A 27,477-nucleotide genomic window follows, 5' to 3' on the forward strand; every position below is an offset into this window, starting at 1 on the left:
GTGTTACTGGTTCTTTGGAGCACGCTTATGGTGAGTCCACTGAGCAGGAGTCGTCTGTCAGCGGAAAAACTCAGACAGCTACTACTAAAGAAGACTCGGTCCTATAATGCCGAGTTCCTAGTAAAAGTTATGGTTACTACCCGGAGAGGAAAGTGATTCAGATTATGAAGTTTCCGAGAGGCGCCTAAGGCTAAGATAAGGTTAGGGAAAGAAGAAGACAACAAGATTATGGCTGGCAGCCAACTCATCGAGTAAAGGCTTCCACGGCGGGTTGACCAAAATGAGGATCCCAAATGGCATGTCTTACGTTGATCATGATGATGTCGTCGGTCATGATGATATGGTCGTTGACATGCCGCTGGAGGCTCGCACTCTTCTGCTCGAGTCCACTGGGCACAAGTCGTCTGTAGTTGGGGAAGAATGTATCTTTGGTTGTTTCTCCTCTCATTTACGCCTTGCGCATCGCCATAGGCTGATGTTCTGGTTACTTCTAAGAGCGAGGGCATCGTTGCGATCATGGCTCCGGTGATGCGGATCATGCACAAGCTACATGAGTTATACGGGAAGCCTTCTTCTCCTCTGTCGATGGTTCATCCACGGGTGGACTCTCTTGGAACCTCGACGGTAGCTTCCACACCACTACTACTGCAGCCCATCGACCATGATGACAAGGTTAATGAGGTTAGGGTATTGTTTGCGGCCACTAGGCATGGGGCAAGGGGTGTCTTTGAGTGACGAGGTTGATGAGTTAGGTGTGTTGGCACCTAACTCTGAGGCTCTATTGGAAAAAAAGATCTTTGCAATTTACTCGTCAGTTTAAAGGCAACTAGCCTTAGATATGGCAAGAAGATTGGGAAATACACTTTGGCTCATAGGAGCATATGCTCTCCCATTATGTGAATTCACATTTCAAAGTATCAAAAACTTCTAAACTAAATTTTTACATGTACTATATATTTTATGTTGGTACACAAGTTTTCAAAACAAAAAATATTTTTCTGTGGCTCCTGTAAAAAAGAAAAAAATTGATGTTGTAACACGACTACGTACATGACATTTTTTTGTCTTGTTTGTACACACCACAAAAAATGTTGTTTTTTCACGAAAACTTGTGAACTAACATAGGATGCCACGATGTATACCAAAAAATTTATGTCAACTTTTTTTACATTTTTAAAATTGTTTTTTATTATTTTCTATAATGGGTGCATATGCATCCGTGTGCCAAAACGCCACCTCCAAGAAGATTACATCGGGAACATATCATAGAACATAATTAGGAAAGTGGGAGGGGGCTCGCAACGAAGGCTGCTTGATTGATGATGGACCCAATTCGAGTTGCCGTGTCCGTTTTGTGGGTCTCTTTCCGGCGAGGTGATCCATGTGTTGTTAGTTTATGGTTGTAGTAGGTTGAGAGGCCTTGTAGGTTTGTCTAGTTGGTTGATCGCTTGTGATTTTGTTATAACAATCTTACGCCTAGTTTTTTGTTAATTAACTGGATCCTTCTTCTTGTTTAATAAATTAGTGCAGATTTGTTTCGAAAAAGGATCACGCAAGCAATCGCCTGATGAGTTGACCTTGTATTGTATATGTTTGGTATCGTCGTGATGTAGATTCCTTTTTTGCTCTAACTTTTTTTTTTTTGCATCACTTCGTGGCTAGGCTATATATAAATACGTGTGAGACCACTCGGGATTCCACGAAACACTTGTGCCATTCTAGTCCTGAAGGTGTATTGTGCGGTGCTAGTTGCATCTATCCAGCTCACTGGAAAACTCCTTGTTCAGGTATATAACAGTCGATCTTGTTCTTACTACTATTATAGCGTTATCCTCCAATTTTATTAATGAAACAACAGTGTCCAGAAATTCATTTTTGATCTCATACGCATATACTCTCTTTGTGGCTGTTTCGATAGGGGAATAGTAGCTCTAGTTTTAGCAAAACACGTTTATTTTGTAGAAAATAGGGGGTTTACTAATTTTTCTGTTAGGAACGAGCGTATAAAAAATCATGTTTGGCATAATACCAAGTGTGTACTGTATATGCAGCTCTTCCCCAAATCGCTATTCCTCTCTCCCTCCTAGCGTATCCACTTCTTCCCCGTTGATCTTTCTAAATTGTTCCTGATTCTCGTTGGGGAATGGCACCTGAGGCCGCCCGCTAGAAGGTCGTCGCGCTGCTGAGCGTGGCCACGGGCCCAGGCGTTGTTGTCCTCAGTCCTCACGAGTTATGATGCAGCTGATGGCCGAGAGGATCGCGGGAGCCCATGCCACCGCTGGGTTCTGTTTAGCAATTTACACAAAAATGATCCTTTTACATAAGAATTGCACAAAATGAATCTCCAGCTAAACTATTTCACGTTTCTAACTTTTTTGTGTGGCTTCCTTCGCAAGGCGCCACACCCTTCTATGTGGCGTCATTCGCAAGGGCGCCACACTCTTCTGTGTGGCTCCCTTTGCAAATGCGCTATACCGACAAATGTGGAGAGTCGCTGCGGAAGTCGTGCCCGATCCGTGTTGCGTGCGGTCGGTGGAGCACTGCGTCGGTAGGAATAGCCCTGGGAGGAGCCCTCTCTCGGGAGAGCCGCAACGACAGCTCTTTGGCTTCCCTCTCCCCTATCATATCTCTCCTCCGCGGCGCCTCCCATCCGGCCTAAGTGCATCTTCACCGGTGCTTCTGATAGCGGTCCTGGTAGTTTTTTGGAGGCCGGAGGCGAAAATGGGCTCGTACAGGCGCGCCCAAACGGCGCCGGCCAATTTTGGAGCCCAATAGAATCGCCGACAACCCTGTGCTGGCCCCTTCGCCAAGGGCGCGAATCGGGCGCGCCGGCGCCTCGCGAGGCTGAAAATTTTGGACGTGGGAGCCGCATGTCAGCCACACATCCGAAAAGTCGACATCGGCGGTACTGGCGGGGCCGACGCGTCAGCGACTCATTCAGTTTTAACCTAACCGTCGCCTACCTCTCAACGGGAGTTAATTGGGGCGCAGCGGCGGTGCAGTTTCCGCAGACGCGCAACGAACCGTCCCGCCGCGCGCGCCTTGCTCTTCGTGCCATCGTTAATGAGCGCCACCACTCCCCGCTCCCCGCCTCCCTCCGGCCTATAAAAAGGGTTGTCTCTCATCGTCCCTCTCACACACAAACCCTAGCGCCTCTCTCCCCAACCCTAGCCGCCACCATCTGAAAAGAGAACGCCATGTCTGGTCGAGGCCGAGGTCGCGGCCGTGGTCGTGGCCGTGGCCGCGGCAGAGGTGCACGCACACTGTCGCCTGCGACGCCGTCGTCTTCATCGTCGGACATGGACGAGCAGGGCCCGTGATGTTCGAGTTCGTCCTCGTCCTCAAGGGCGACCCACGCGGCATCTAGCGGCTGCCCGACACCTTCGACGACTTCGCCGCCGGCGACGACCGCCCGGGCACACTGCATCTGCGGGAGGCTGCGTGCGGCTACTACCGGTGGATCGTGGACGTGATCTACAACGCGCGCGGCAAGATGTACCTCCACATCGGTTGGGAGAAGTTCGTGCGCCACCACCGCCTCCAAGCCGGCTTCGTGCTCGTGTTCTCCTACTTTGGCGACAGGGACATGAGCATCAAGGTGTTCGACGAGACACGTAGCCGCCGCCACTACCACGGCGACAGCACCGAGGAGGACGACGACTGAGTGTTGTTTCTTCGCAGCGAATATCGGCACGCATGTTTTTGGATATTCTTCATCAAAAGAACCAACAGGGACACCATCACCAGCTGGATTTTCCAGCTTGGGTGACTGGGTGTGCCCTCGAGTGTTCTTTCTTGGGAGCGAACACACGAAACCTACGATGGCCGGCCTAGTTAGGTTTAGTTTTTTTGCAATATTCTATATTTGTGTCAACCATGGTTCAAACTATGTATTAGTTTGTGGAAAACCATGTTCCAAATTATATCTTCATGTAAACCACGTTCCCAATTATGTATTAGTTTGTGGAATAAAATATTTTTTATTTATGCATACATTTATGATTTTAACTATCGGGGCCGCCATTTTTGGGGGCGCCGGTGTGGGAACAGCTCCACCAAATAGAGGATGCAGTGCCGGCGTCCCCCAAACAGAGATGTCGGCGCCCCTGCCGGCGCTTTGGAGGCTGTCGGTGGAGATGCTCTACTCCTGAGTCCTGACTCCTGACCCGCGTACCCCGTCTAGCGTATAGCCATATAGGGGGTTCTGGCGCACATCGCAAATTGGAGGGTCATCGGCTCCCACCCACAGCCCCAAACGGGCTCCCAAATCATCAGAGCATCTCCAGTCGCGTCCCACAAATCGTCTACCAAAGTGAATTAGAGCGCACCGGACAAAAATAAAATGTTCCCAGCCGCGTCCCCTAAACCCGTTTTTTGTCCAGCGCAGCCCGATACAGTGTCCGGCGCCCCGAGACCGTCCCCGCCCCACAGGGGATGTTCCGGGCACGCCGGACACGAGGAAAAGTGAGGAGAGGCGTGGCGGGACCGACGCGTCAGCGGCTCGGTAGCCTAAAACCCTGTCGCCTACCTTTGGCCAAGCGACGTTAATGGCGTCCCAGTTTTCCCAGGCGACGCAGGGACGCGTCTCGTCGTGCATGAACGCGTGGCCGTCTGCGCCGGCGTTATTGCGTGCAACCACCCGCTGCCGCTTCGCATGCCACCGTTGTACATTAAGAGGCCCTGCGCTTCATCCCAATCTCTCGCCGCTCCCAAATCTTCTCCTCGCCGCCCCCAAATCTTCTCCTCGCCGTTCCAAGCAATGTCTTCGTCCTCCCGCAAGATCGCCGCGGCGAACAGCTTCGGCCGCGGCAGCCTCACCGTGAAGGAGGCGTGGGCGCTTTACCGCGCGGGATATCCCGCCCCGCCGGATATGCGCCTGCCAAGCGGCGGCGGCTGGAAGATGGCCGTGAACGGCATAGGCGTCCCGCCGCCACCGCCGCCGACGCCAGGCACGAAGCGCTGGAAGGACGCCATCAGGGCCCGGCGGGCTGAACTCGACGCCGAGGAGCAGGCCGATCCGACATGGGCGGCCAAAAACAACAACGGCTGGTGGGGCACCTACTTCCAGGCGAAGTACGACATGGAGATGCGCAGCACCACCGGCCTCGTCGGTGGGCCGAACAGCTGGAATAGGAAAGGGCGCGCCCTGTTCTGGGGCGTTCTGGGACGCACCCTACAGAACGTCATCGATGGCATCCACAACGACGCTCCAAGGTTGGAGGCGCCGTCCTCACCGCCACCGTTTCCCGCAGCGCAATGGCAGCCGAGGAGGACGTACTCGTCCTCCTCAAGACCGGCCCGATCGACGCCGTCCTTGTTGTACCATTCCGCGCCCTACACCGTCCCCAATCGCGTGGTGAAGGAGGAGCCGGCGACGCCCATCAATCTGAGGCGCGGCGGCAGCGGCAGTGGAAGCCGGCGTCAGCAAGAGAGGCGCAGCGGTGCCCTCCTCATCCCGAAGCTGGAGGTGAAGGAGGAGCAGGATGACGAGGAAGCGGTGAAGGCGGCGCGACTAGCGGAGTACGAGCGGCAGCAGCGGCTCATCGCCAGCAGCGACGACCCCGAGGACTGCCCAGGGCTGCGAGCGGCGTACTTGGCGTTGTTGAACGATAAGGATGCCTGGAGGGGCGACCTCGACACGGCGATCGCCATGTCCATCCACGACACCGTCAAGCCTCTCGTGGACCTCACCGACGACAGTGAGGCCGGACCAAGTGGCCTGGTGAAGGACGAGCCCGATGAGCGTGTCAAGCAGGAGGTCATCACCGACGACATGTACAACTTCCACCAGTCCTACGACGCCTCCGGCCGCCTCAAGTACTTCTAGATTACGTTTAGTTTAAATTTAGTCGAATCTCGTTCGAATCTATATAATATATGCCAAGTTTGGATGAATTTAATCGAATCTCGCTCAAGTTTAAAATGTCCGAAATTTTGTTTGGGGGACGCGACTGGGGAGCGACGTCCCCCAAACGCGGCACGAACAAAACACGTCCCCCAAACGCTCAATCCGGCGCCGTTTGGGGGACGCGACTGGAGATGCTGTAAATTCAAATATTGCAAATAAACGCCGATAGCATAGTTTTGCGCCCACAAACCGATCACATAGCCGATTAGCCGCGAGAATCAGAGGGCGAGATTGTCCACCGGGGAATCGGGCACGACGATGGTTGGCGATGGCGGTGTAGTTGTCAACGGTGAAGCATTTATCGGCGGTGAGGTCGAAGCATCCTATGGAGTCGTAGGCGCATGTGGAGTTGCGACGCTGGTCTGGGTCGATGGTGGAGTTTGCCTCTAGGACATGATGATGGCGCGCTGCTCAACATAATCGTTCATGTCGCTTGTGTCGATGAGCAGGATCGCCAATTCATCCTTCCTCTTCTTCGCAGCGACGTTGGCCTTGATAAGGTCGAGCTTCATGTCCTGACACTCCGTGACCAATGCCCATCTTGCCGCCGCGACCTCTTCCATCTTCGCTACCTGCTCTGCCCGGGTGGAAGAGTGCAGCTTCCCGAGGGCAGTGCGCAACTCCCTCCACTTCTCACATGTCTCAATCTGGGCGAAGGCGTGGATGAACTTGAATTCGACATCCTCGTTTTCCTCGTGGTAGGCGGTGATCATGGCGAATTCCAAATACACGACATGCTTGGAATTTGCAGGTGTGGATGGTGTTTTGATCACACGCAACCATGTTTTTTATGATCGCTTGGTTTCAGAGGGGGTGTTGTGAGGCTATACGATATGTTGCCACCATCGGACGTGCCTTGGTTCCACGGTGAAGTCGGACACGGAGAATGGCATGGATCCGGCAAATGAAGTGTGGCAATGTAAGTTTGACTCCTGAGGGTTTAGGCATTCTGGCTTGGTGATTTGTGACTTTGAGCAGCAGAATTGGCAAGTGAGGGTGACAACTAACAACACATGAAGAATTCAGTGTCTTGTGCAAGGTGAAAATCCAAGATCTAGCCTTAATTGGTTGTGCCTGATAATGATGTTGTTGAATGCATTGTTTTATGAGCGTGGACTTTCTCCAGTGTGAAAATCCATGATCTTTGATCAGGACGATGATAACGCTTGTGCACTGTTGGCTTCTTTAACATGTCGCTTTTGGAGTTGACGAATTTCTGATGCTGTTTTGGTGGTATTTCGTCGGCTATTATAAGAAACTGGTCATTGTAGCGGAACTTTTCTTTTATATTTTTTTTTTCTTTTTTTTGGATGTGTGCATTCATATTACCATTAGGGCACTACGTTTTTGTAGAAGCTAGGTGTAACTGGTATCTTCACGGTATTAATATGTTCCCTTTATAAAAAAAACTAAGATACTTTAAACCAAATTCTGTGAAATAAATACAAGTGAGCCCATAATTTGCACTATATATTTGGGATACATGTATATTTATACGTAAAACAGGATTATGTGTAAAAAATTATACATACCACCTACAAAATAGTACATATAGTATCAAAATAATCGTATATATACTTGATACTACATGTACATATTTTCTGGTATGATAGATACCATCTACGTTGTGTCAAACATACATGCATGGGTGTAACTATGCACGGGTGTGCATGTAAAGTTTCTAAGAAAAAACGATTTTTTTCGTCCGTGCAGAGAGACAAAAATAAAATGTCTCGCGAAGGCCCTGATTTTAAAATCAAATTTTATCTTTTTCAATATCAAATTTATTTTGGTCATTGAAGGAAGTCTATCTATATACTGGAAACATAGAGCTCTAACTCATCACAATACTTTACATCGTGATGTTCTAATTACATTTATGAAACCAACTTTATATATCCTGTTGACTGCTACGATTAAATTCCCCTCTTACATTTTAGGAGGTAAATGGAGGCATGTTAAAATTTCTCGCTTTTTAATTTTTATACAAAATAATCTCAATATATTTAACACCTATGTCATCTTCATGTTTATACAGTGCTGGCAGTGGCGGCGCCAGAAATTGGAGCCGTGCTGGTCGTTTTCGAGTTTCTTTGGTTAATCTTTCCAAACTACTCCGTACAAAGGATGGACTCGACAGTCAGTGCTTTTTGTTTCGTCGTAGCCCTTCTTTCCATCACTGCTGTAGTCACAAAGATTGCAAGAAAAAGTATTGCATCTGATGTAATGTCTAGAAAACCTCTGCCACCCGCTGTGAATATTCTTATTATCTTACGACTTCTCCCAACGATTTTCACAACGGAACTACCAGCTATCATTGACTCTCTTCATGAAAAATTTGGTAGTGTATTCACAATAAGTTTATTTGGCCCAAAGGTAACATTTTTGGTCGGACCAGAGGTCTCGCAACATTTCTTTCAAGGGATGAAATCAGAAATCAGCCACGGTAACTTACTTGAATTCACGGTCCCCATGTTCGGTAAACATGTTGGCTATTCAGTAGATGCTGCCACTCGCAAAGAGCAATATCGCTTCTATATGGATGCACTAACCAAGCCATCGGCGTTGAGGAGCCATGTTGATCCCATGCTTCAAGAAGTGGAGGTACGTGCGAACTGACTCTTGCTGACGCGTTGTCACGTGTTATAAATTCTTTTTTTTTTGCGGCTACACTGTTATAAATTCCTAATTCCTCCTTCATGGTATTATTATATTTCATGTAAAACTAAACTTGCAGCATATTGTATTAGGTCGAGAAACATATAAACTTCATATTTAGTAAAAAAAAAGGAAATAAAAAGGCACGTGCATCAATCTTTTTTTTAACATGGGTAGGGTCCGAAGACCCTAGTAGCTGCATTGAAAATTAGAGAGGCGCAAGCATGGAGAGGGAGGCAGATCTGTGGTTGAATCTGTGAGGTGGGTGCTACAAACCACTATAGACCTGGCTTGTGCTGGCAAAGAAAAAGAGAAGAAAACACCAAAGCCTAAACTGAAGTGGAAGCCACCAGATGAGGGTACAGTGAAAATCAATACCGATGCAAGTTTTATTCAGGATTCTATGTCTGGCACTACAGGGTTGGTTGTGAGAGATCACCTAGGTAACCTGATTAGGGCTCAAGCGAGATGGCAACAACACGCGGCGAATGCACGCGTCATGGGGGCCATGGCAATCAGAGAAGGCGTTAACTTGGCTATGGAGAGAGGATATACGAGTGTCATAATCGAAAGTGATTCAAAGGAGGTGGTGAATCTTTGCAATGGAGACGGGTCAAACCGATCGGAGATCATGGCTATTTGTCAGGAGATAGCAGAGTCTAAGATAGCTTTTTCTAGCTGTAGCATTAGTTTCATTGGGCGAGATGTGAATCGTGTTGCCCACTTATGTGCTCAACAAGCTAGTTCTGATAGGAGGATGTGCCTATGGATCAATTATAATCCTGGCTTCCTCGCAGATACTCTAAGGAGTGATTGTAATCCTATCAATTAATCAATAAAACTATCTGAATCGCAAAAAAAGAGAGAGGCGGTTACAAATAACAGAAAAGCCCCTACAGGTCAGGGGAATTCTGGATAAGGCACGAGCTTTTACATATAAGACCCTAACCGAAAATTGGAAAAAGCAATCAGGTCTTCTAAGCTCTTCACCGCATCTGGAGCACGCCGTCGAGTTGCTCCGCCACCAAACTGACACCGGCGCCGGGGACGAACCACTTGGCACATCATCATGGCAGGAGCGGTTGTGCTTCCCCACGGACTTCTTGGTCTCTGGGAAGTAACAACACCTGGAGAAGGGCCGCCAATCGGCCAGCAGATGCAGGGGCGGGGTGGTGACGCCGGCGAAGGTCCCCCGCGGAATAACTTCCCAGGATGAACGCCGCCTCAACGGCGGGGTTGTTGAAACATCCGCAGCTCTCGAGAAGAAGAAACACCACCACCAGTGCATGGTAGCAGCAACACCATGGCCGTCCTCTCCCTCGCCGCCATGGCCGACCGAGAGGAGCAGCTTTGGTGTGCTACCCCGACACCAGAGGCAGCAGGGATAAGATCTCCATCAGGCAGATGCGGAGATGACGACGTGGTTGGGCTCTTCCTCGCCTCCACGGCCGGCCAGGAGCCCTTCCACAGCGTTGGTCGTCGGCGTAAAAGCGCTTTCCCCCTCGCCTCCAAGGCCGGCCAGGAAAAGTCGCCGCCCGCCGCTTCCTCTCTGCAGCAGGAGATACACCGCCTCGCTTTTATTTGAAGGAGCGTCGGTCCTCTGCCTCTCTTTCCCCTCCGACCACCGGAGAGGAGGAAGACGTAGGCAAGACCCTACAGGAGCCGAGATCCAGGCGGCGAGATCTCGTCCTCCGCTCAAACTACTGGGCAAAAAGCCCCCTACCGGCAGACCGCCGCTAAACCTACCTACGGTATATACTCCGGCGCCTCCCCTCCGGCCATCTCTACCGGCTACGCCGGCGAGATCGGCCTCGGGTCGGCCCGGTGTCTTCGAGAGGGCTCTCAGGTACTGTAGAGAGGAAAGAGAAAGGGAGGGGGAAATGAGCTCTAGTCGCTGCATCAATCGAGGCTGGGGCTATGCCTCCCTTTCGAAAAAAGTTAAAAACTTTATAGCGCCTCAATATTATGCTTGCTGTTTAATTAAGAAAAAACTATTGAGGCATATGTCGTAAAAAAAAACTGTAGGTCATTTCTTTAGCACAGTGCATTGCGGACAGGGCGTTTTGCACCCGGGAGCATATGCTCCTGGTTTTTTAAATGAATTTATTATAAACTGTAAAAGAAAAATTGACAAAAAATGTCTCGCATACATCTTGATGTTCTATGTGTTTACGAAGTCGTTTCACGAAAAATCGATATTTTTTGTGTCATGTATGAAAAAGGTAAAATTTGGTGCTAAAAATAAGCTCTTGAGGGGACATTTCCTTATCTTTTTTACATAGGACACAAAAAATATCGGTTTTCCATGAAACTTAGCATGCTCGCATAGAATGTCGACATATGCGCGCGGAATTTTTGTTTAGAAAGTTTTTTATATTTAAAAATGTTTTTTTCCGGTGGAAGGAGCATATGCACCCAAGATCAAAAGTGCATTTCCGAGTGCATTGCACACTACACAGAGCACCCAATAATTTCCTAGATAACCATTTTCCTAAACAAGTTTAAGATGATTGTCTTATTTTTTAATTATGTATATATATTCCCAGGACTACTTCTCAAAATGGGGTGAAGATGGTATAGTTGATCTCAAATATGAACTTGAGTATCTAATAATGCTCATCACGAGTCGGCGCTTTCTAGGGAAAGATGTTCGGGAGAAGCTGTTTGATGAAGTCTACTCGTTAATTCATTGTATTGGAAATGGTATCAGCCTTATCAGTGTTCTGTTTCCATATATCCCAATTCCTGTACACAATCGACGCGACAGAGCGCTTGTCAAGCTGGAAGAAATATTCTCTAAACTCATAAGGTCACGAAGGAACTCGAGTCTAGTTGAGGATGATATTCTACAGAAGCTGATTGATTCAAAGTACAATGACGGACGATGTACCACCGAAGGAGAGGTTTGTGGCATGACTCTCGCTATGATCTTTGCTGGAGAACACACAAGTTCTAATGCTAGTACTTGGACTGGAGCTTCTTTACTCAGCAATGCCAAGTGGTGGTCAGCTGCAGTCGAAGAGCAGAAGCAAATCATTCATGGATCCAATGGTCGAATAGACTATAGTTCATTGTCAGAAATGGATGTCCTACATAGATGCATCAAAGAGGCACTGAGGATGCATCCTACAGCACCAGTGTTACTTCGCAAAGCCCATAAACAATTTGTTGTGCATACAAAAGAAGGCAATGAGTATGAAATCCCAGCAGAGCATACTGTTGTAGTCCCTATGCTAACCAACAGTATGTTGCCTTACATTTATAAAGACCCTCATGTGTATGATCCAGATAGGTTTGCTGATCCCGGGAGAAAGGAAGATAAAGTTGGTGGAAAAAACTCTTACATATCGTTTGGAAGTGGAAGTTTTACTTGCATTGGCGAGGCTTATGCTTACTTGCAACTGAAAATTATATGGAGCCATCTGATAAGAAACTTTGAGCTCAAACTAATTTCTCCTTATCCCAATACGGACTGGAGCTCGTACACAGTAGGGCCTAAAGGGAAGGTATTGGTAAGTTACACGAGACGTTGTCTGTCCAGCACTTAGATTGTCATAAGTTACTTTGCAGTTTGGTTTAGCTGGGTGCAACTTTATGTATTCTTCGCCTTAATACGACAATTAAGTCAATAAACTTCCTTTTATTGAAAAATATTTGTATATTTCTGTATCAGAGAGACTGCATGTGTTTGTTTGTTTCTCGTGTATAATGTCCATGTACTTGTATGCATTCCACAAGTGGTTGCAAGAAAACTATATTTCTTGCATATCATCATCACTGAAGAAAAATAGCATGCAGAAAAGTATTATAGCAATAGCACTACACCAACCTGAGGTTGGATGGTTAGGAGGGTGGTTGTACCCCCAGCCCACCAGAGTTCAAACCCCAGGTTTGACATCTGTGTGTCTCATAAAGGCGGAATATTCATTCAGTGGGAGGCGACGTTCCCGTCGATAGCGAGGCGCCTGTGGTAACTTCGTCAATTTGAAGATCCAATCCGCCGGGTCAGTCTTCCGAAGGTGCTCATAGGGGTAGGGTGTACGTGTGTGCGTTCATAGGGGTGAGTGTATGCGCGTGTATGTGAGCGTCTGCGTTTGTACTGTGTTTCTCAGAAAAAAAATAGCACTACAGCAACGCAAGACTGGTTCAGCATCATGGGCATACCCAGAGGGTGGGCAAGATGGGCCGTAGCCCACCCTAAATTTTGGAAAATCATTTTTGTCATTACAGAATTTCGAACTTCCGAAGCCCATTATACAACAATGTGGGTATTTTCCTCTCATGGGTCGGCTCGAGTCACACGTTTGGTTATTCCTTCGACCAAAATTGTTAAAATCCTTCGACATCACCAGTCTAGATGCATGAGTCTCGAGCAAATGCCATATCTACATATTTAACAAATGATGTATAATAATTTAAAAAAAACAGTCCCAACATGTGACCTATACATGTATGGTGATGTCAAGTTTTTCATCCCAACATGTGGCCTATACATGTGACATATACCCAAATCAATTATACATCGCCAAACATGTGATGCATAATAAATTTACCCCGCGTGAGACACCAACCCTTTCCACCCTTGTGCACCTCCGCCGACTTGGATCTAAGCTAAAAATGCATGGGACGTCGTCACCAACAAGGAGGAGCGCACACCACCACCGTCGCCTGCGGAAGATGAGACACCGTCACCGTTTGCGCCGTTTGCCGTGCCATATTTTACATCATCTTGTGTGGCAGTCGTGCCCTATTTTGCATCATCTGGTAAACCAAAAACGCACGCGTACCCTATATTTCAGTTTTTAGATGCCCTATTATACATCATCTATTAGAGATGCTCTTATTCATTTGGTCCAAAAATAACAAGAAAAAAACACGTGGGTTAGCACCAAAGTTTTTTAGAGGTGTGCCCACCCTCCAATTTATTCTTGGGTCCGGCACAACCTGATGGCTATAAATACCGAGCCACACTCCTGAAAGTCACCATCGTGGTTACACGACACGTATAAGCCGCCAAAAATATCTAAGGGTGAGAAGTAGGAAATATGAGTTAGGGTTTATTTTATGGTCACTTTGAGTGTCCGACCACAATTAATCAAAGTCCCATAGTGGGTCATTGGTTGTTGGAAAAACCCACGGCCAAACCAAGAAACATGCCCAACCGAAGGCCACATCACGCACACCCACATCGGATAAGCCATGAGGAAGGGTGTGCGGATGAAAACTACTTTTTATATTGTATGAATTTTATATCTCATCCAAAATGTTAATAAATAATAAAATATATTTGAAGAAACACACATATAAACAAATATATAAAAAATCGGCAAGGTTGACTATAAATCTTCTGAGATATTTTCTCCGGCTAGGTTTACTATAAATCTTCCGTGATAATTTATTTTTCCGAGCTGCATCTTGTTTTTTCAAGTCGGGTTTTGGACTTTCTGGATCAATCACTATGCCATGTTTGTGTATGATGAATCCTAAGAATTTTTCCGGCTGCACACCGGATGCACGCTTCAATGGATTCAACTTGAGCCTGTACCATCTCATCCTTTCAAACTTCGAGTACATCTCCAAGAAGTGCGTTGAATACCAGCTTCATTGCTCTCTGATATGTGGCACCATCATTCTTCAGCCCTAAGTTCATCACTATCCACTCAAAGAAACCAACAAAATCGGTGTCGAAACTTTGTCTTGGCCGAATCTTTTTCGAGCATGAAAATTTGGTTGTACACCGCGTTGCCGTCTAATATGTTGATGACTTTGTGTCCTAATGCATCATTGATGAGCATGTCATCTATTGGCATAGGATATTCATCCTTAGATGTGACCCTCTTGAGATATCTGAAGTTTACCCTGGTCTTTGTCGGATCATTTCTTATCCATAGGCACAATAGCGAAAATCCACTCGGCATACAGGCAAGGATGAATAAATTAGTCTTTAAGAGTCGACCGATCTGCTCCTTGATCCGATCGTAGATCTTGGGATTGAATTTTCTAGCATGCTGCTTATGAGACTTAAAGCCAGATTCGATGGCAGCATTGTTCAACAACCTCTCGGCTTAACCCAAACATCTCATGGTATTCCACGTGAAGAAGTCCATGTATTCTTCCACATACGTCAGCCTTGGAATTGTGTTTTCTCCAATTTTCTCCTCCTCTAGAGGATCGGCCCGACGTAAAGCCTTTTGATCCAACTTGTCTATGTCATATGGTTATTCAATCGCATTCATATCATTATCTCAACCCTATACCTTCCAGACGCTTTTGTAACCATTCATTGTTGGGATTCATCCAACTAATATAGCCATAATGAATTTCCCTCAATCTGCTTTAGAGAAACTAGCACGAATCTGTCCCTGGCCACACTCACAAAATCGGACAGGTGATGACTTGATATCCTGCATGATCACGGTGTTATTCCAGTATTTAACAGTAGCAATCATTAGTTAAAAGATCGATCACATGAGAGTTTTTGGAGAGTGGACACTGCACAATCTCGTAGTTGCACTGTCTGTGTAGCCACGATTCGCATCCAGACCGTGGTTCGGAAATAGCATATTCTCTAGGTTGCTATAGAACTAATGTAATCAACCAGATAGTTTAATGTAGTTGTAAATAATAAAAAGAATTAAAACGAGGTAAAGTAATTTCTATAGGTAAACTAGGAACATACTAATGATATTTACATGAACCACGAAGGAATAAAGGGCGCTCTTGGGGAAACACGGATTCACCATTAGCATTTGTACTATGTTGATTAGGACCTAATATCTTAGTTGATTAATACGTTGGCGAAGTGACGATAGGCCCGAATAAAGGTGCTCCCAGAAGCATTGTTCCACACCCCTCATGACCACTACCTTCCCAATTCGCGTGACGCGCTAGGTTCAGTAATTAAGAGTCTCCCCGTTGTTGTGGTTATATGCCCTTCTGCCTCTTACTCCTCATTAAGAAATATGATTGAAATAGGCGCGGATTTTTGTCACATGTACGTAGGCCCATGTACCTCCAACCATGCTTAACAATGATTTCCTTCAATGTCTAATGAAAAATATTGCATGGTGCGTAACATACAACATAACCGAAGACAAACATCATTTTCACATATTGAAACAAATCAACATAAATCTTTATTTCAATTCAAAGAATTCCTAGGGTTCCTCCATCTCCCCAAGAACTAGGAGACTACTCAAAATAGAGATATGATGCATGATCATGACAATGAGATGAATGGCAATGGGACATGGATACAAGTGCAACCCAATATAGTCGGCATTACAATGAGATGAATGGCGGTACCGGTGATGAACGTGAAGATGATGGTGGTGGTGATGGAGATCGATGTCGGTGCCTCCTTCTCTATCTCCTACTCTTTTTCCTTCAATGGTGTGATGGTGGTGTTGGTGTAGATCTATGGCGGTGGCACCGTGGCAGGGCTCCGTCGAGACATGATGGGAATGAGATTGATGATGACATCTAGGGTCCCCCTCTCTTTTATAGCCTCACGGGGGGGGGGGGGGGGGTCGATTTCGCAATCTAGGTAACCCTCGCACCAGATATGGTCTTCGGGTCTTCACAAATGTTGTCCGGTTTGACAAACGGTCCCAATGGAGGGTGGTAGGGTCGTCTGGACCATACCACTGGTCGTTAAAGTTCCTGGATTCTGCGGTAATTTGGACGTCATTTCTTCATACAAACTCTAGTTTAGTTGTTATTCGGCTTGTTGGATTTGTATGGACGAAGGATACAACACCATGGTCTAGGATCTTTATTATCTTGTGATGGAAAATTGTGTTTGTTCCACCCTTGAAATGGCTAAGTCCGGCTGCATGTAACTCCTCCATATTGCATCCCTTTGGCTCATTTTCTCGTTCTTTGGCCATAAGGTTCAGAACACCTACGCACACACCAAAGACAAGGAAAAGTGATCAAATCCTAGTAAACCTACTATTTCTGCAAATGTCCCATGAAATGAAGCAGTTTGTGTAATCTTGCATTTCAGGATATAGTCAAAGCTAGATAGAGCATGTAATGAGACAAAAAAAAGGTATATATTTATGTAATAAAAAACATGTTGTTTTCGGACTTATCATCACCCCCCTCCTAAATAAATAATTGCTTGTCCTGAGCAAGATGGTTTATAAACTAGTGATGCCATGTATCCTTATTATATTTCTTTTCTGCAAGGTCAAAACATGCTCAATTATATGTACAAATATTCACCAATACTTATATGCCCCATGTAAAAGTTCAAATCTATCTTGCAAGAAAACTTGTGGTCCTCTATTGGATTTTTATATCTTTCCTCTTTTTTAACATTCATGCATTAAAACAATTAAGAGCGAGAGGACATGTGAAAAGAAGCATATCAATAGAGCAACTCATTTGCAATTCCCACTTATTAAGTCATGGCTTTCCAATACCTTATTCAATTTATTGTCTTTCAAGAACTCGCATAATAATAAGATCATGCCAAAAAATTGTAAACCTGGCAGAATTAAGAACTCTCTTAAAGTGGAGCATTTGTATTTGTTTGCAAAGATGCTCATAGAGGTATTTACCGGGCGTAACATTGTTGTCACAAACATTTGACCAACTGATAGCCAAAATCTGAGATTTCTCTCATGGTAGATCGTTTAAAGCCCAACGGAGTTGTCCATGATATGTCAGTGGGTGAGACACACATAAAGCAATATGTATCTCATTTTATTTAAGTGTTATTGGCATGAATATCAGTTACCGTAAAATAGGGTTCAATCAAACAACTCAATTCGTAAATTACCTTTAAGTCGATCATTAATTTCTAGGGGGTTGAGTATACTTCTAAGGATAGACCCTTAAGACAATTTTTACTACACCAAATTCATCATTGAGATATCCTTTGTCATGTTCTATTTTGTTCATATTTTTTGAAATCTAGATGTCATGGAAATGCTTCTAAGAGGATCACAAATGATATCACAAGCTAGATGGAAGTTAAACAAGGTGCATCAAGATGCAAACTTGCCTCTTATGGGATCTAACATGAGCAAGTATATCGGTTACATAAGTATGAGCAAAACTTATCTAAGAAAGCTTATCAAAATAGTGGGATATATTGTTGCATGAAAACTTTTGAAGATAGAGAACATTTCACAAGACTCTACACATGCAAAAAAAACCGAAAATGCAGTTATCAAAGGAGGGCCAAGAAGTGGTTGATGGCTGTGTAAAACAACCATATTTATCCATGTTTAAAACTGATATTAATCAAGTAATTGATAAAATATCTCTCTCAACTAGCCATTAATCACTAATTATTGAGAAGATGTCTTCTTCTTTTTTTCTCTGTGTGTAGATATGGACATTTTTTGGCAGAATCAAGGGAAATTAATGAAGATTTCCAAGTTTCCAAATCCATCAAGTCAAAGAAGCCACGAAGAGAAGCTTCGGAGAGTTTGGCGAGCAATAATATGGTCGTAGCCCACCAGTACGACACACCTGTACCAGGTGCCACCGCCTTACTCAAGGCAAACGGAACAACTTTCGTGAAGAGGCCTATATATAATGGGCATCACAACCGCCAGAAAAGGGAGACGAACAGAAGAAACAACACACATAGATCAGAAGCCACTAAGAGATCCATTTCACCATTCACATCTGAGGAGAGGGGAACTGATGCTTGATACGTGCATTTTGCATCATCATTATTGCTACATATAGGGTTAGGTTTTCATTGTTATTACCTTCATACATTGTTATCTATGCATTTTTAGATGATTTCCGGGACTTTCCTACAAAGTCCCCTTCTTTGGTATTTAATTCCCGGGAGGCATAAAATCTCCTTTTCGTATTTTATTTGTTTCGGGATTTTTTGGATCGCAAAAATTCGAGGAAAATTTACCTGATCAGTTTTTCACCCGAAAGAAGGCCGTGGGTGAAAGAAACAAGCGAGAGAGACCACGAGGTACAAACGAGCACAGGTGGCGCGGCCCAACTTCCTAGCTGTGCCACCCACCCTCGTTCGCACCTCGGACATTGTTTCAGCCCACTTTTATCCTAGACGCTCCGTTTTGCCCAAAAACCTAAGATATATTTTTCCTGAGATTTATTGAGGCGGTGGCGGATGCGGAAGTCCTTTCCTACTCCCGGAGAGGGCAGATCCTGCTGCACCGGTGCCTCCAGTGAAGGGGAAAGCGGCTCCACCAACATCCCCACTCTTCCTTGGCTTGGGAGGAAGCATCTCCATCAACATCTCCACAACACCATCATCACCACCATCTCCATCTAAGAGATCAACATCATCCACCTCATAGTTTGTGTTGAATTGAACCCCGAATATTGTTTTTAGTGATGTTGCACATGTTTGTGATTGGAACTTTGTCATTTTTTTGTGGGGAGATTATATATTCAGATTGTGTTGGAACCAATATGTGTTTGGTCCATATTATGTTTGCCACTTGTGAGTAGTTTCCCACATTCCTCAGGGCATAGGATGATCTGGCTATGATTCTATATGATGTGCAATGAGTATTTGGTCAAGTTTCAATCTTTTATGTTGTTCTATGATGGTTTTATGCGAATGTCAACTGCATATTACTTCACCTATATGGGCTCACTGGGATGCACTTTGATGTAATGCATTAGTGCTGGAGGGGTCGGAATGACAGAAACCGTCTTACAACACTATGGGTTGCATTAGAGAGGTTTATGTCGGGGACCCTGAATCTTATGGCTATGATGGGATATTTATATCTTAATGATTCTTATACTTGCAAATTAAAATGGCTCTAGGACCCATCATAATGGATGTATTTGCACATGCTTATGGCTGCACCTAATTAAGGCTCCGCCCCTAATTGAATAAAGCTTGACAAGATATTTACCATGTTGACTAGAACTCTGTTGCGGTCAGAAACCCACCGGCGAGCAGCGACGGGCAACACAGTAGAGCCGGGAGGCTCCCAGGACTGCGGCTGGCCCTGGTCCCTCCGAGCGACGGCCCGCAAAGACTCGGCACGCACGTCCGATGCTGGTGCAAGGGCGTGCCACCTGACCTATACCTGGTCAGGAAGGTGATGGATGTGCCTCGCTTAGTTTCCTGCATGGCATACACGTAAACATTAAATACGAGCCTCGATCGGCTCTCAGGTTGTCCTGTGAATCGGCTCAAAGAGCCGATCCACCCATGATCCGTACGAGGTGTACGAATATATGGTGGTCCTGCTTGATCAAAATAAAGCTAAAACGACCTACTACGATTTAGGGTTTTGTTGTCGTCCGAAACCCACCGGCGGGCAGCGACGGGCAACACCGTAGAGCCGGGAACAACCTAGAGCTGCGGCTGGCTGAGGTCCCTCCGAGCGACGGCCCGCAAAGCCTTCTGGTCACACGTCCGATGCTGATTGCAAGGGCGTGCCACCTGACCTATACCTGGTCAGGAAGGTGATGGAGATGCCTCGCTTAGTTTCCTGCATGGCATACACGTAAACATTAAATACGAGCCTCGATCGGCTCTCAGGTTATCCTGTGAATCGGCTCAAGGAGCCGATCCACCCATGATTCGTACGAGGTGCACGAATATATGGTGGTCCTGTTTGATCAAGATAAAGCTAATGAGATCTACGACGATTTAGGGTTTTCACCGCATAATCGGATCATCCTACTCACGGTTGGGCCTCGCGGCCACGCACGGTGATCGTAAGCCGATCCTAAACAAGGCCTAAAAACCAACACACGGTTGATCCCCGGAACATCCTGTTTAGGGCTAGCGAACGACACCCTACGTGCCGCTGGATCCTCCACCCCTTTGTAAGGCCTAACTATTGCAGATATTAAACTAATCCTTGTGGAACAAGGAGCAATCGTAACAGATCAGATCTACTAAATAATGATCAAGCGGGGTGCCGCCCCTACACCTAAGATAGGTGTAAGGGCGGCTAGACATGCAAGGGTTGCACTACGATAGCATGTTACGCGAAGAACTATGCTAACCCTAACACATCTATGATAACTACGTTGCTCGCCATCAAAAAGGCTTCAGTACGAGCAACGCATGAACAACGTGGAGCTTGTGCTGCCTAGATCGCAAGATGCGATCTAGGCAGCATGTTGCTTACCGGTAGAAACCCTCGAGACGAAGGAGTTGGCGATGCGCCGAGATTGATTTGGTTGGTTGAACGTTGGTTGTTGTTTATTCCATAAACCCTAGATACATATTTATAGTCCAGGGGACTTTCTAATTTAGGCGTGCACCTAACCGTGCACGGGTAAAACTCTAACTGACCGACACGTATCCTAATATGTTACAGATACACGGGCAAACTAGCCCAACTTTGCATATAAGGCCGATCCACGTATTTCTTCCGTATACAATCTTCAAATCCATCTTGATCGCGGCCCACCTCTGACTCGGTCAAATTCTGGTGATAACACATGCCCCCCTGGTTTTGGAATTGGTAATTCTAAAATCACTCTGCTTTTCCTTCGTTGGGTCATGTCGTGGCAGAACCGTTGCAGTATCCGTCATCATGATGCCTTGCCTTCTCAACTTCTCCGCGTGACCTGGCAGTTTTTTTTTCTTAGGCACCACTTCCTCGGAAACTGCTGTGGCATTGAATTTCCACTATATCCCCTTTTATTTAACCGCTCCGCACAGTTTATTTCCGCATCTTCTTCGCATTAGCACTCCAAAAGCCCTCCTGCGCCACCATGTCTTCTTCCTCCTCTGCTTCATCGGATCTTTCCACCCAGTCCTCTTCCTCTCGCGAGCGACGCCAGAGCCGAACCCGGTGGAGGTCCACGCAGCCAACACCCGCCGCGCCATTGAGGCCGGGGAGGAGTCTAGCCATGACTTCTCCATCTGGTCGGAGGACGACCAGTCCCTGACCGACGGGGAGAGCGACCTCTGCTTCCTCGCCGACGGGGAAACAGAGGAGGAGAGCGACGACGATCGCTTCTCCTGTGACTTCTCCTCTCCCGAGGAGGAGGAGGAGGAAGAAGAGGAGGAGGAGGAGGACGACACCTCCTCCGACGAGCCGCCGGCCAAGCGGTTCTGCCCCTGGCCGGGCAACCTCAGCGACTTCGACAGCGACGACGACGACGCTGACGAAGAGGACGAGGACAATGAGGGCCCAGTCGGCGGCCATTGGAGCGACGACGAGCCCGCCGGGAGCAGCGCCGACAGTGGCGACGACGGCGACGACGAGGGCAGCGACGGCCCGTAGATAGGACCTCTAGTATAGGGCCAATAGCAGTAGATGGGGCAATGTATCCCCTAGTACTTCCTTTTGAGAGCAATCAGCTCTTTATGTAAGAAATCTCGCCTATCAATGAAGAACTTTCCCCAATTTGATTTTGCCGATTTCCTTTGAGCTTAATTTAGCCGATTTCCTCTTGTACTGACCTTGCCGATTTGTCCCCTTTGCCAATGCGTAATGAGCCGATAGCAACGCATCGGTCCTTTAAAATTCACCCTTCCATTCTTCAACTGATGATTTTGAAATCTGGTGGATAATGTAGAATCCTTAAAGAAGCCTTTGAATTCTTCCAACCAAACCTAGTGGTCACTCATCATTTGTGAAGAAGGTTGCGACGAAAGACCAGCCGATGGTATCCCAATCGGCTCCTGAACAGAGCACCCACCAGGCCTGCTGCCCCCCGAGCCTTACTCGAGGCGAGAATGTCAGAGAGGATGCGCCAAAGCCGATCACCTTTCTTCCTTAGAAAGCCGATAACCCCTTCTGTCAACACGGCTGAACTAGCACCAAAGGTTGGAAATCCTCGACAAGAAGGTTCAGGAACCCGGATCGGCTCGAAGCAGCTGAAGAAGTTCCCATTGTTTTACTCCCGCGAAGAAGCAGAAGGCACCACAGCTGACCTGGATTTGGTGGAGATTCGGTAAACCTCGCATAATTGCACTAGAGTCGATGGCTGCGCATCGGCTGCTTCTCAATTCTAAAGTCGATGCCCTTGCATCGGCTGTCTGTTATGAAAAAAAAAAAAAATTTACTGGCCGATTTTTTCTAATCGGCCCTTAATGTTTCATTGTACACATGTTTACTGCACATGTTCCCATGTTCCTCGTGTTTAGGTGCCCCCCGAGCCGAATCTGTCAGGGAATGGCAGATATCGGCTCTGTAATTCGCACGTCGGCTCCTGATAGGATCAAGGACGAACACAAGCAGAACATGTGGTGAGGATAATTTTGGCCGATTACTGGGATCGGCCTCCATAATGATTGAATCGCTGACTGAAGGTTCTGTAATGTCCCTTCATAGATTTTTGGGACCGATCACAAGGATCAGCCTCGTCACGTTTGCTCATTGCTTTGCTTCAGCTACATGGTCAGGCCAGTGGATAAAACCAGCTTAACCCTTCCCTTCGTCACGTCGATGCGCTCGCAGTCGTCCAAATTGATACCTGAGAGGGGTTCTTGGCCTGCCGCTTCCCATGCGTTCATGCCAGCCGTTGAAATTTCGGCTGAGTCATCGGCCAGGACGACCTCCACCTCATCTCCATCCCACTGTATTATGCATTGGTGCATCGTGGAGGGAATGCAGCAGTTGGCGTGGATCCAATCTCTTCCTAGCAGAACAGCATAAGTGCTCGTGCTATCAACGATGAAGAACGTTGTAGGGATAGTTTTCCTTCCTACGGTCAGATCCACGTTCAGAACACCTTGTGCGTCAGACGCTTGGCCGTTGAAATCGCTCAATGTCACGTTGGTCTTGATTAGATCTGAGCTAGAGCGTCCCAGCCGACGTAGCATAGAGTACGGCATGATGTTGACTGCCGCTCCGGTGTCTACCAGCATCTTATTTACAGGCCTCCCATCGATATAACCTCGCAAGTACAGGGCCTTCAGATGTCTGTAGCTCCTCTCTCGTGGCTTCTCAAAGATAACCGGCCGTGGGCCGCAGTCAAGTTGTGCCACAGGTGCCTCGTCTAATCCTGGAGCACTGAACTCCGAAGGGAGGATGAACACCATGTTTGTGCCAGCCGATGTTTCATCATCGGCTTCCCTTTGCTTGGGGCGCCACTCCATTTTTCGTGGACGACCCTCTTCGTCCAGGGTTCGCTGAACTTTCGCAGCCAGATCAGGTCGTGCCTTCCTTAGCGTATGCAAGTATAACCTTTCGGCTTCCTCCAGGCCGCGCAATCGCTGAACCCTGCGCTTTTGTGAACGGCTGAGTCCATCAGGGCACCACCTTGGACGGTGGTACCTGTCTTCTTCTTCTTTTTGTCCCTCGTCTTCTGAATCCTCGAGATCTGCCCACCGAGGGGACTCAGCGCGTTTGCTTTGTGGTGGGAGAGGCCCTAAGCGTCTGAACACAGATACGTTGGCTGCCTCCTTCTTCTTCTGGTTGCATTCTGGGCAATTGCCGATTGTGGGCAATCGGCTCATTCCTGAATCCCAGCAGTGTCTGAAGAAGGGGCAGTCCCAGTGCCTGTCGTTGTCGTCTTGCTCCCTTGATTTTCCTATGGCACGGCGCTCGTGCTCCTCCTCATCGCGATCATGCCGACGATATCTTCTGGCTTCTCTAGCCAGACGATCTCCTTCATCATCATAGCTGGACCGTCGGCGTTGGTCATACTGACTTACATACTTGTTGAGGAGGTGATCAGAGAGGGGTCGCTGATATCTTATGTTCTTCACTTCTCCCTCTGTGACGTAGCGCTTGCCATCATGATGGAGCCGATCGCGTGGAGCGGCCTCCTCTGTGTCCTTGCTACGAGAGCAGCTGCCCTCGTCTACATCTTTGCCAGAGTGGTGCCCAGGTCCTACCATGTTGATGCTGAACGAGGATCCTGGCTGGCAACCTTCAGGGTAAGTGCATTCTACCATATTAACGGCGGGGAAGGGCTGGGTGTCGACCTTCATGGCGTACTGGTTGAAAATTAGACGCCCTTTTTCTATTGCCGCTTGGATGTGTTGACGCCATACCCTGCAGTCGTTGGTGGCATGGGAGAGCGAGTTATGCCATTTGCAGTATGGCTTTCCGTTCAGCTCTTGCACCGTGGGGAATTTGAGACCTTCAGGAATCGTCAACTGCTTCTCCTTGAGCAGGAGGTCGAAGATTTGCTCAGTCTTGGTCACGTCAAAATCAAATCCCCTGGGCGGGCCTGGTGGCTTTACCCATTTGCAGGACACGGGGGTTCCTCCCCGAGTCCATTCAGCCACTGCTACCTCCTGATCTCCCGCAGAAACTTCGTCTTCCTCTGCATCGACCAGGACTACTGCACGTTTGAATTTGTCCTGGTACAGGTCCGGGTGGCGCTGTTCATATGCCGACAGTTTCTGAACCATGTGCGCCAGTGAGGGGTAGTCTGCTTGGGAGGCCATGTCCTTGAGCGGTGTTGCAAGGCCCGCTACTGCCAACTCGACTGCTTCCTTTTCAGTTATACGAACCGAATAACATCGGTTCCTAAGATTCCTGAAGCGCTGGATGTATTCTGTCACCGTTTCTCCACGCTTCTGACGTAATTGTGCTAGATCGGCAATGCCGGACTCGGAAGCCTCTGAATGGTACTGCATATGGAACTGCTCTTCCAACTGCTTCCAAGTCCGGATGGAGTCTGGTGGCAAAGAGGTGTACCATCCGAAAGCCGATCCCGTGAGGGACTGTGAGAAGAGCCTCACGCGTAGTTGATCCGACACTGAAGCCGGTCCTAGTTGTGCCAAATATCGGCCTACGTGCTCGATGGAGCTGGAACCATCTGATCCACTGAATTTGGAGAAATCAGGGAGCCGATATTTAGGTGGCAGCGGGATCATCTCGTAGTCGTCGGGGTACGGCTTGGAATAGCCGATGGCCCTCCTTTTCGGCACCATGCCGAACTGATCTCTCAGTATGGTACTGATCTGATCCGCTGTGCTGGCTGCAGGAGTTGAACTCTGAAGATTCGCCGGGGTGGCGTACTTTGCCAGCCATGTTTGCTTTTCCAGCTACGAGCCAAGCTGCAGGAGCTGAGCTCTGGAGGTTCGTCGGGGTGGCGTACTTAGTTAGCCACGTCTGCTTCTCAAGATCTGTTGCTGACGTCCCTCCTGTTTTCCCAGAAGTCCCTGATGTTGTGGCCTGGTTTGTGAGTGCCCAGTTACCACAATCTGGCACATACGTGCACGTGTACCCGTGAGGGATCTCCTTAGGCGCCTCAGGCAAGAACTGGTAGTCACTAGGGTCACCACCGATCTTGTAGACGACGAATGTCGGTGAAGCCGGCACTTCTGGTGCTGCCAACGCAAATGGCAGCGGTGGACGGGACTGGAGTGGCAACTCTCCTTGATGCGTCCCAAGAGCTGGTCCTGACGGCGAGTACTGGTGCCTCATGATCTCCTGGATCACGCGAAGAGCGACACGCTCCAACGTGTTTACCAGGTTCTCAGAGTGGCGGTGTAGCGAGTGAGCCACCAAGTAGTTGATCTCCTGCCGCAGGGACCTGGTGCGTTCCTCCGACGGGGCAGAGAGGTCTATCCCATCTAGTGCACCATTAGGCGAGAACCCCTTCCACCTGATGCCATGTGAACGGGTTCTGTGGAAAGAGCCGATGAGGTTGGCTTCGAGGATGACTTTGATCTCGTCATACTTCTTCTTGAGCTCGTCGGTCAGATCCTCGTATGTGACTGGCGTGCCGTCCGCCATCTCAGATGTAGATGGCGATGTGGTTGACGTAGAAGCTTGACCCACCGGGAGTGCCAGAATGTGTTGTCGTCCGAAACCCACCGGCGGGCAGCGACGGGCAACACCGTAGAGCCGGGAACAACCTAGAGCTGCGGCTGGCTGAGGTCCCTCCGAGCGACGGCCCGCAAAGCCTTCTGGTCACACGTCCGATGCTGATTGCAAGGGCGTGCCACCTGACCTATACCTGGTCAGGAAGGTGATGGAGATGCCTCGCTTAGTTTCCTGCATGGCATACACATAAACATTAAATACGAGCCTCGATCGGCTCTCAGGTTATCCTGTGAATCGGCTCAAGGAGCCGATCCACCCATGATTCGTACGAGGTGCACGAATATATGGTGGTCCTGCTTGATCAAGATAAAGCTAATGAGATCTACGACGATTTAGGGTTTTCACCGCATAATCGGATCATCCTACTCACGGTTGGGCCTCGCGGCCACGCACGGTGATCGTAAGCCGATCCTAAACAAGGCCTAAAAACCAACACACGGTTGATCCCCGGAACATCCTGTTTAGGGCTAGCGAACGACACCCTACGTGCCGCTGGATCCTCCACCCCTTTGTAAGGCCTAACTATTGCAGATATTAAACTAATCCTTGTGGAACAAGGAGCAATCGTAACAGATCAGATCTACTAAATAATGATCAAGCGGGGTGCCGCCCCTACACCTAAGATAGGTGTAAGGGCGGCTAGACATGCAAGGGTTGCACTACGATAGCATGTTACGCGAAGAACTATGCTAACCCTAACACATCTATGATAACTACGTTGCTCGCCATCAAAAAGGCTTCAGTACGAGCAACGCATGAACAACGTGGAGCTTGTGCTGCCTAGATCGCAAGATGCGATCTAGGCAGCATGTTGCTTACCGGTAGAAACCCTCGAGACGAAGGAGTTGGCGATGCGCCGAGATTGATTTGGTTGGTTGAACGTTGGTTGTTGTTTATTCCATAAACCCTAGATACATATTTATAGTCCAGGGGACTTTCTAATTTAGGCGTGCACCTAACCGTGCACGGGTAAAACTCTAACTAACCGACACGTATCCTAATATGTTACAGATACACGGGCAAACTAGCCCAACTTTGCATATAAGGATGATCCACGTATTTCTTCCGTATACAATCTTCAAATCCATCTTGATCGCGGCCCACCTCTGACTCGGTCAAATTCTGGTGATAACAGGTTTTCACCACATAATCGGAACATCCTACTCGTGATTGAGCCTGGCGGCCACGCACGGT

The 27,477-nt window shown here is 47.7% G+C and overlaps 1 protein-coding gene across 1 annotated transcript; it reads left to right on the plus strand.

The window, feature by feature from the left end:
* Positions 1-1,705: 1,705 nt before the first annotated feature.
* LOC127295438 (obtusifoliol 14-alpha demethylase) lies at positions 1,706-12,235 on the plus strand. Its single transcript, XM_051325396.2, has 3 exons — positions 1,706-1,787; positions 7,947-8,512; positions 11,113-12,235. Exons 2-3 carry the CDS (start codon positions 8,036-8,038, stop codon positions 12,112-12,114), a joined length of 1,479 nt encoding a protein of 492 aa, XP_051181356.1. The 5' UTR covers positions 1,706-1,787; positions 7,947-8,035; the 3' UTR covers positions 12,115-12,235.
* Positions 12,236-27,477: the final 15,242 nt, after the last annotated feature.

The sequence above is a fragment of the Lolium perenne genome, chromosome 4 (assembly GCF_019359855.2).
Source record: "Lolium perenne isolate Kyuss_39 chromosome 4, Kyuss_2.0, whole genome shotgun sequence".
Lineage (NCBI taxonomy): Eukaryota > Viridiplantae > Streptophyta > Magnoliopsida > Poales > Poaceae > Lolium > Lolium perenne.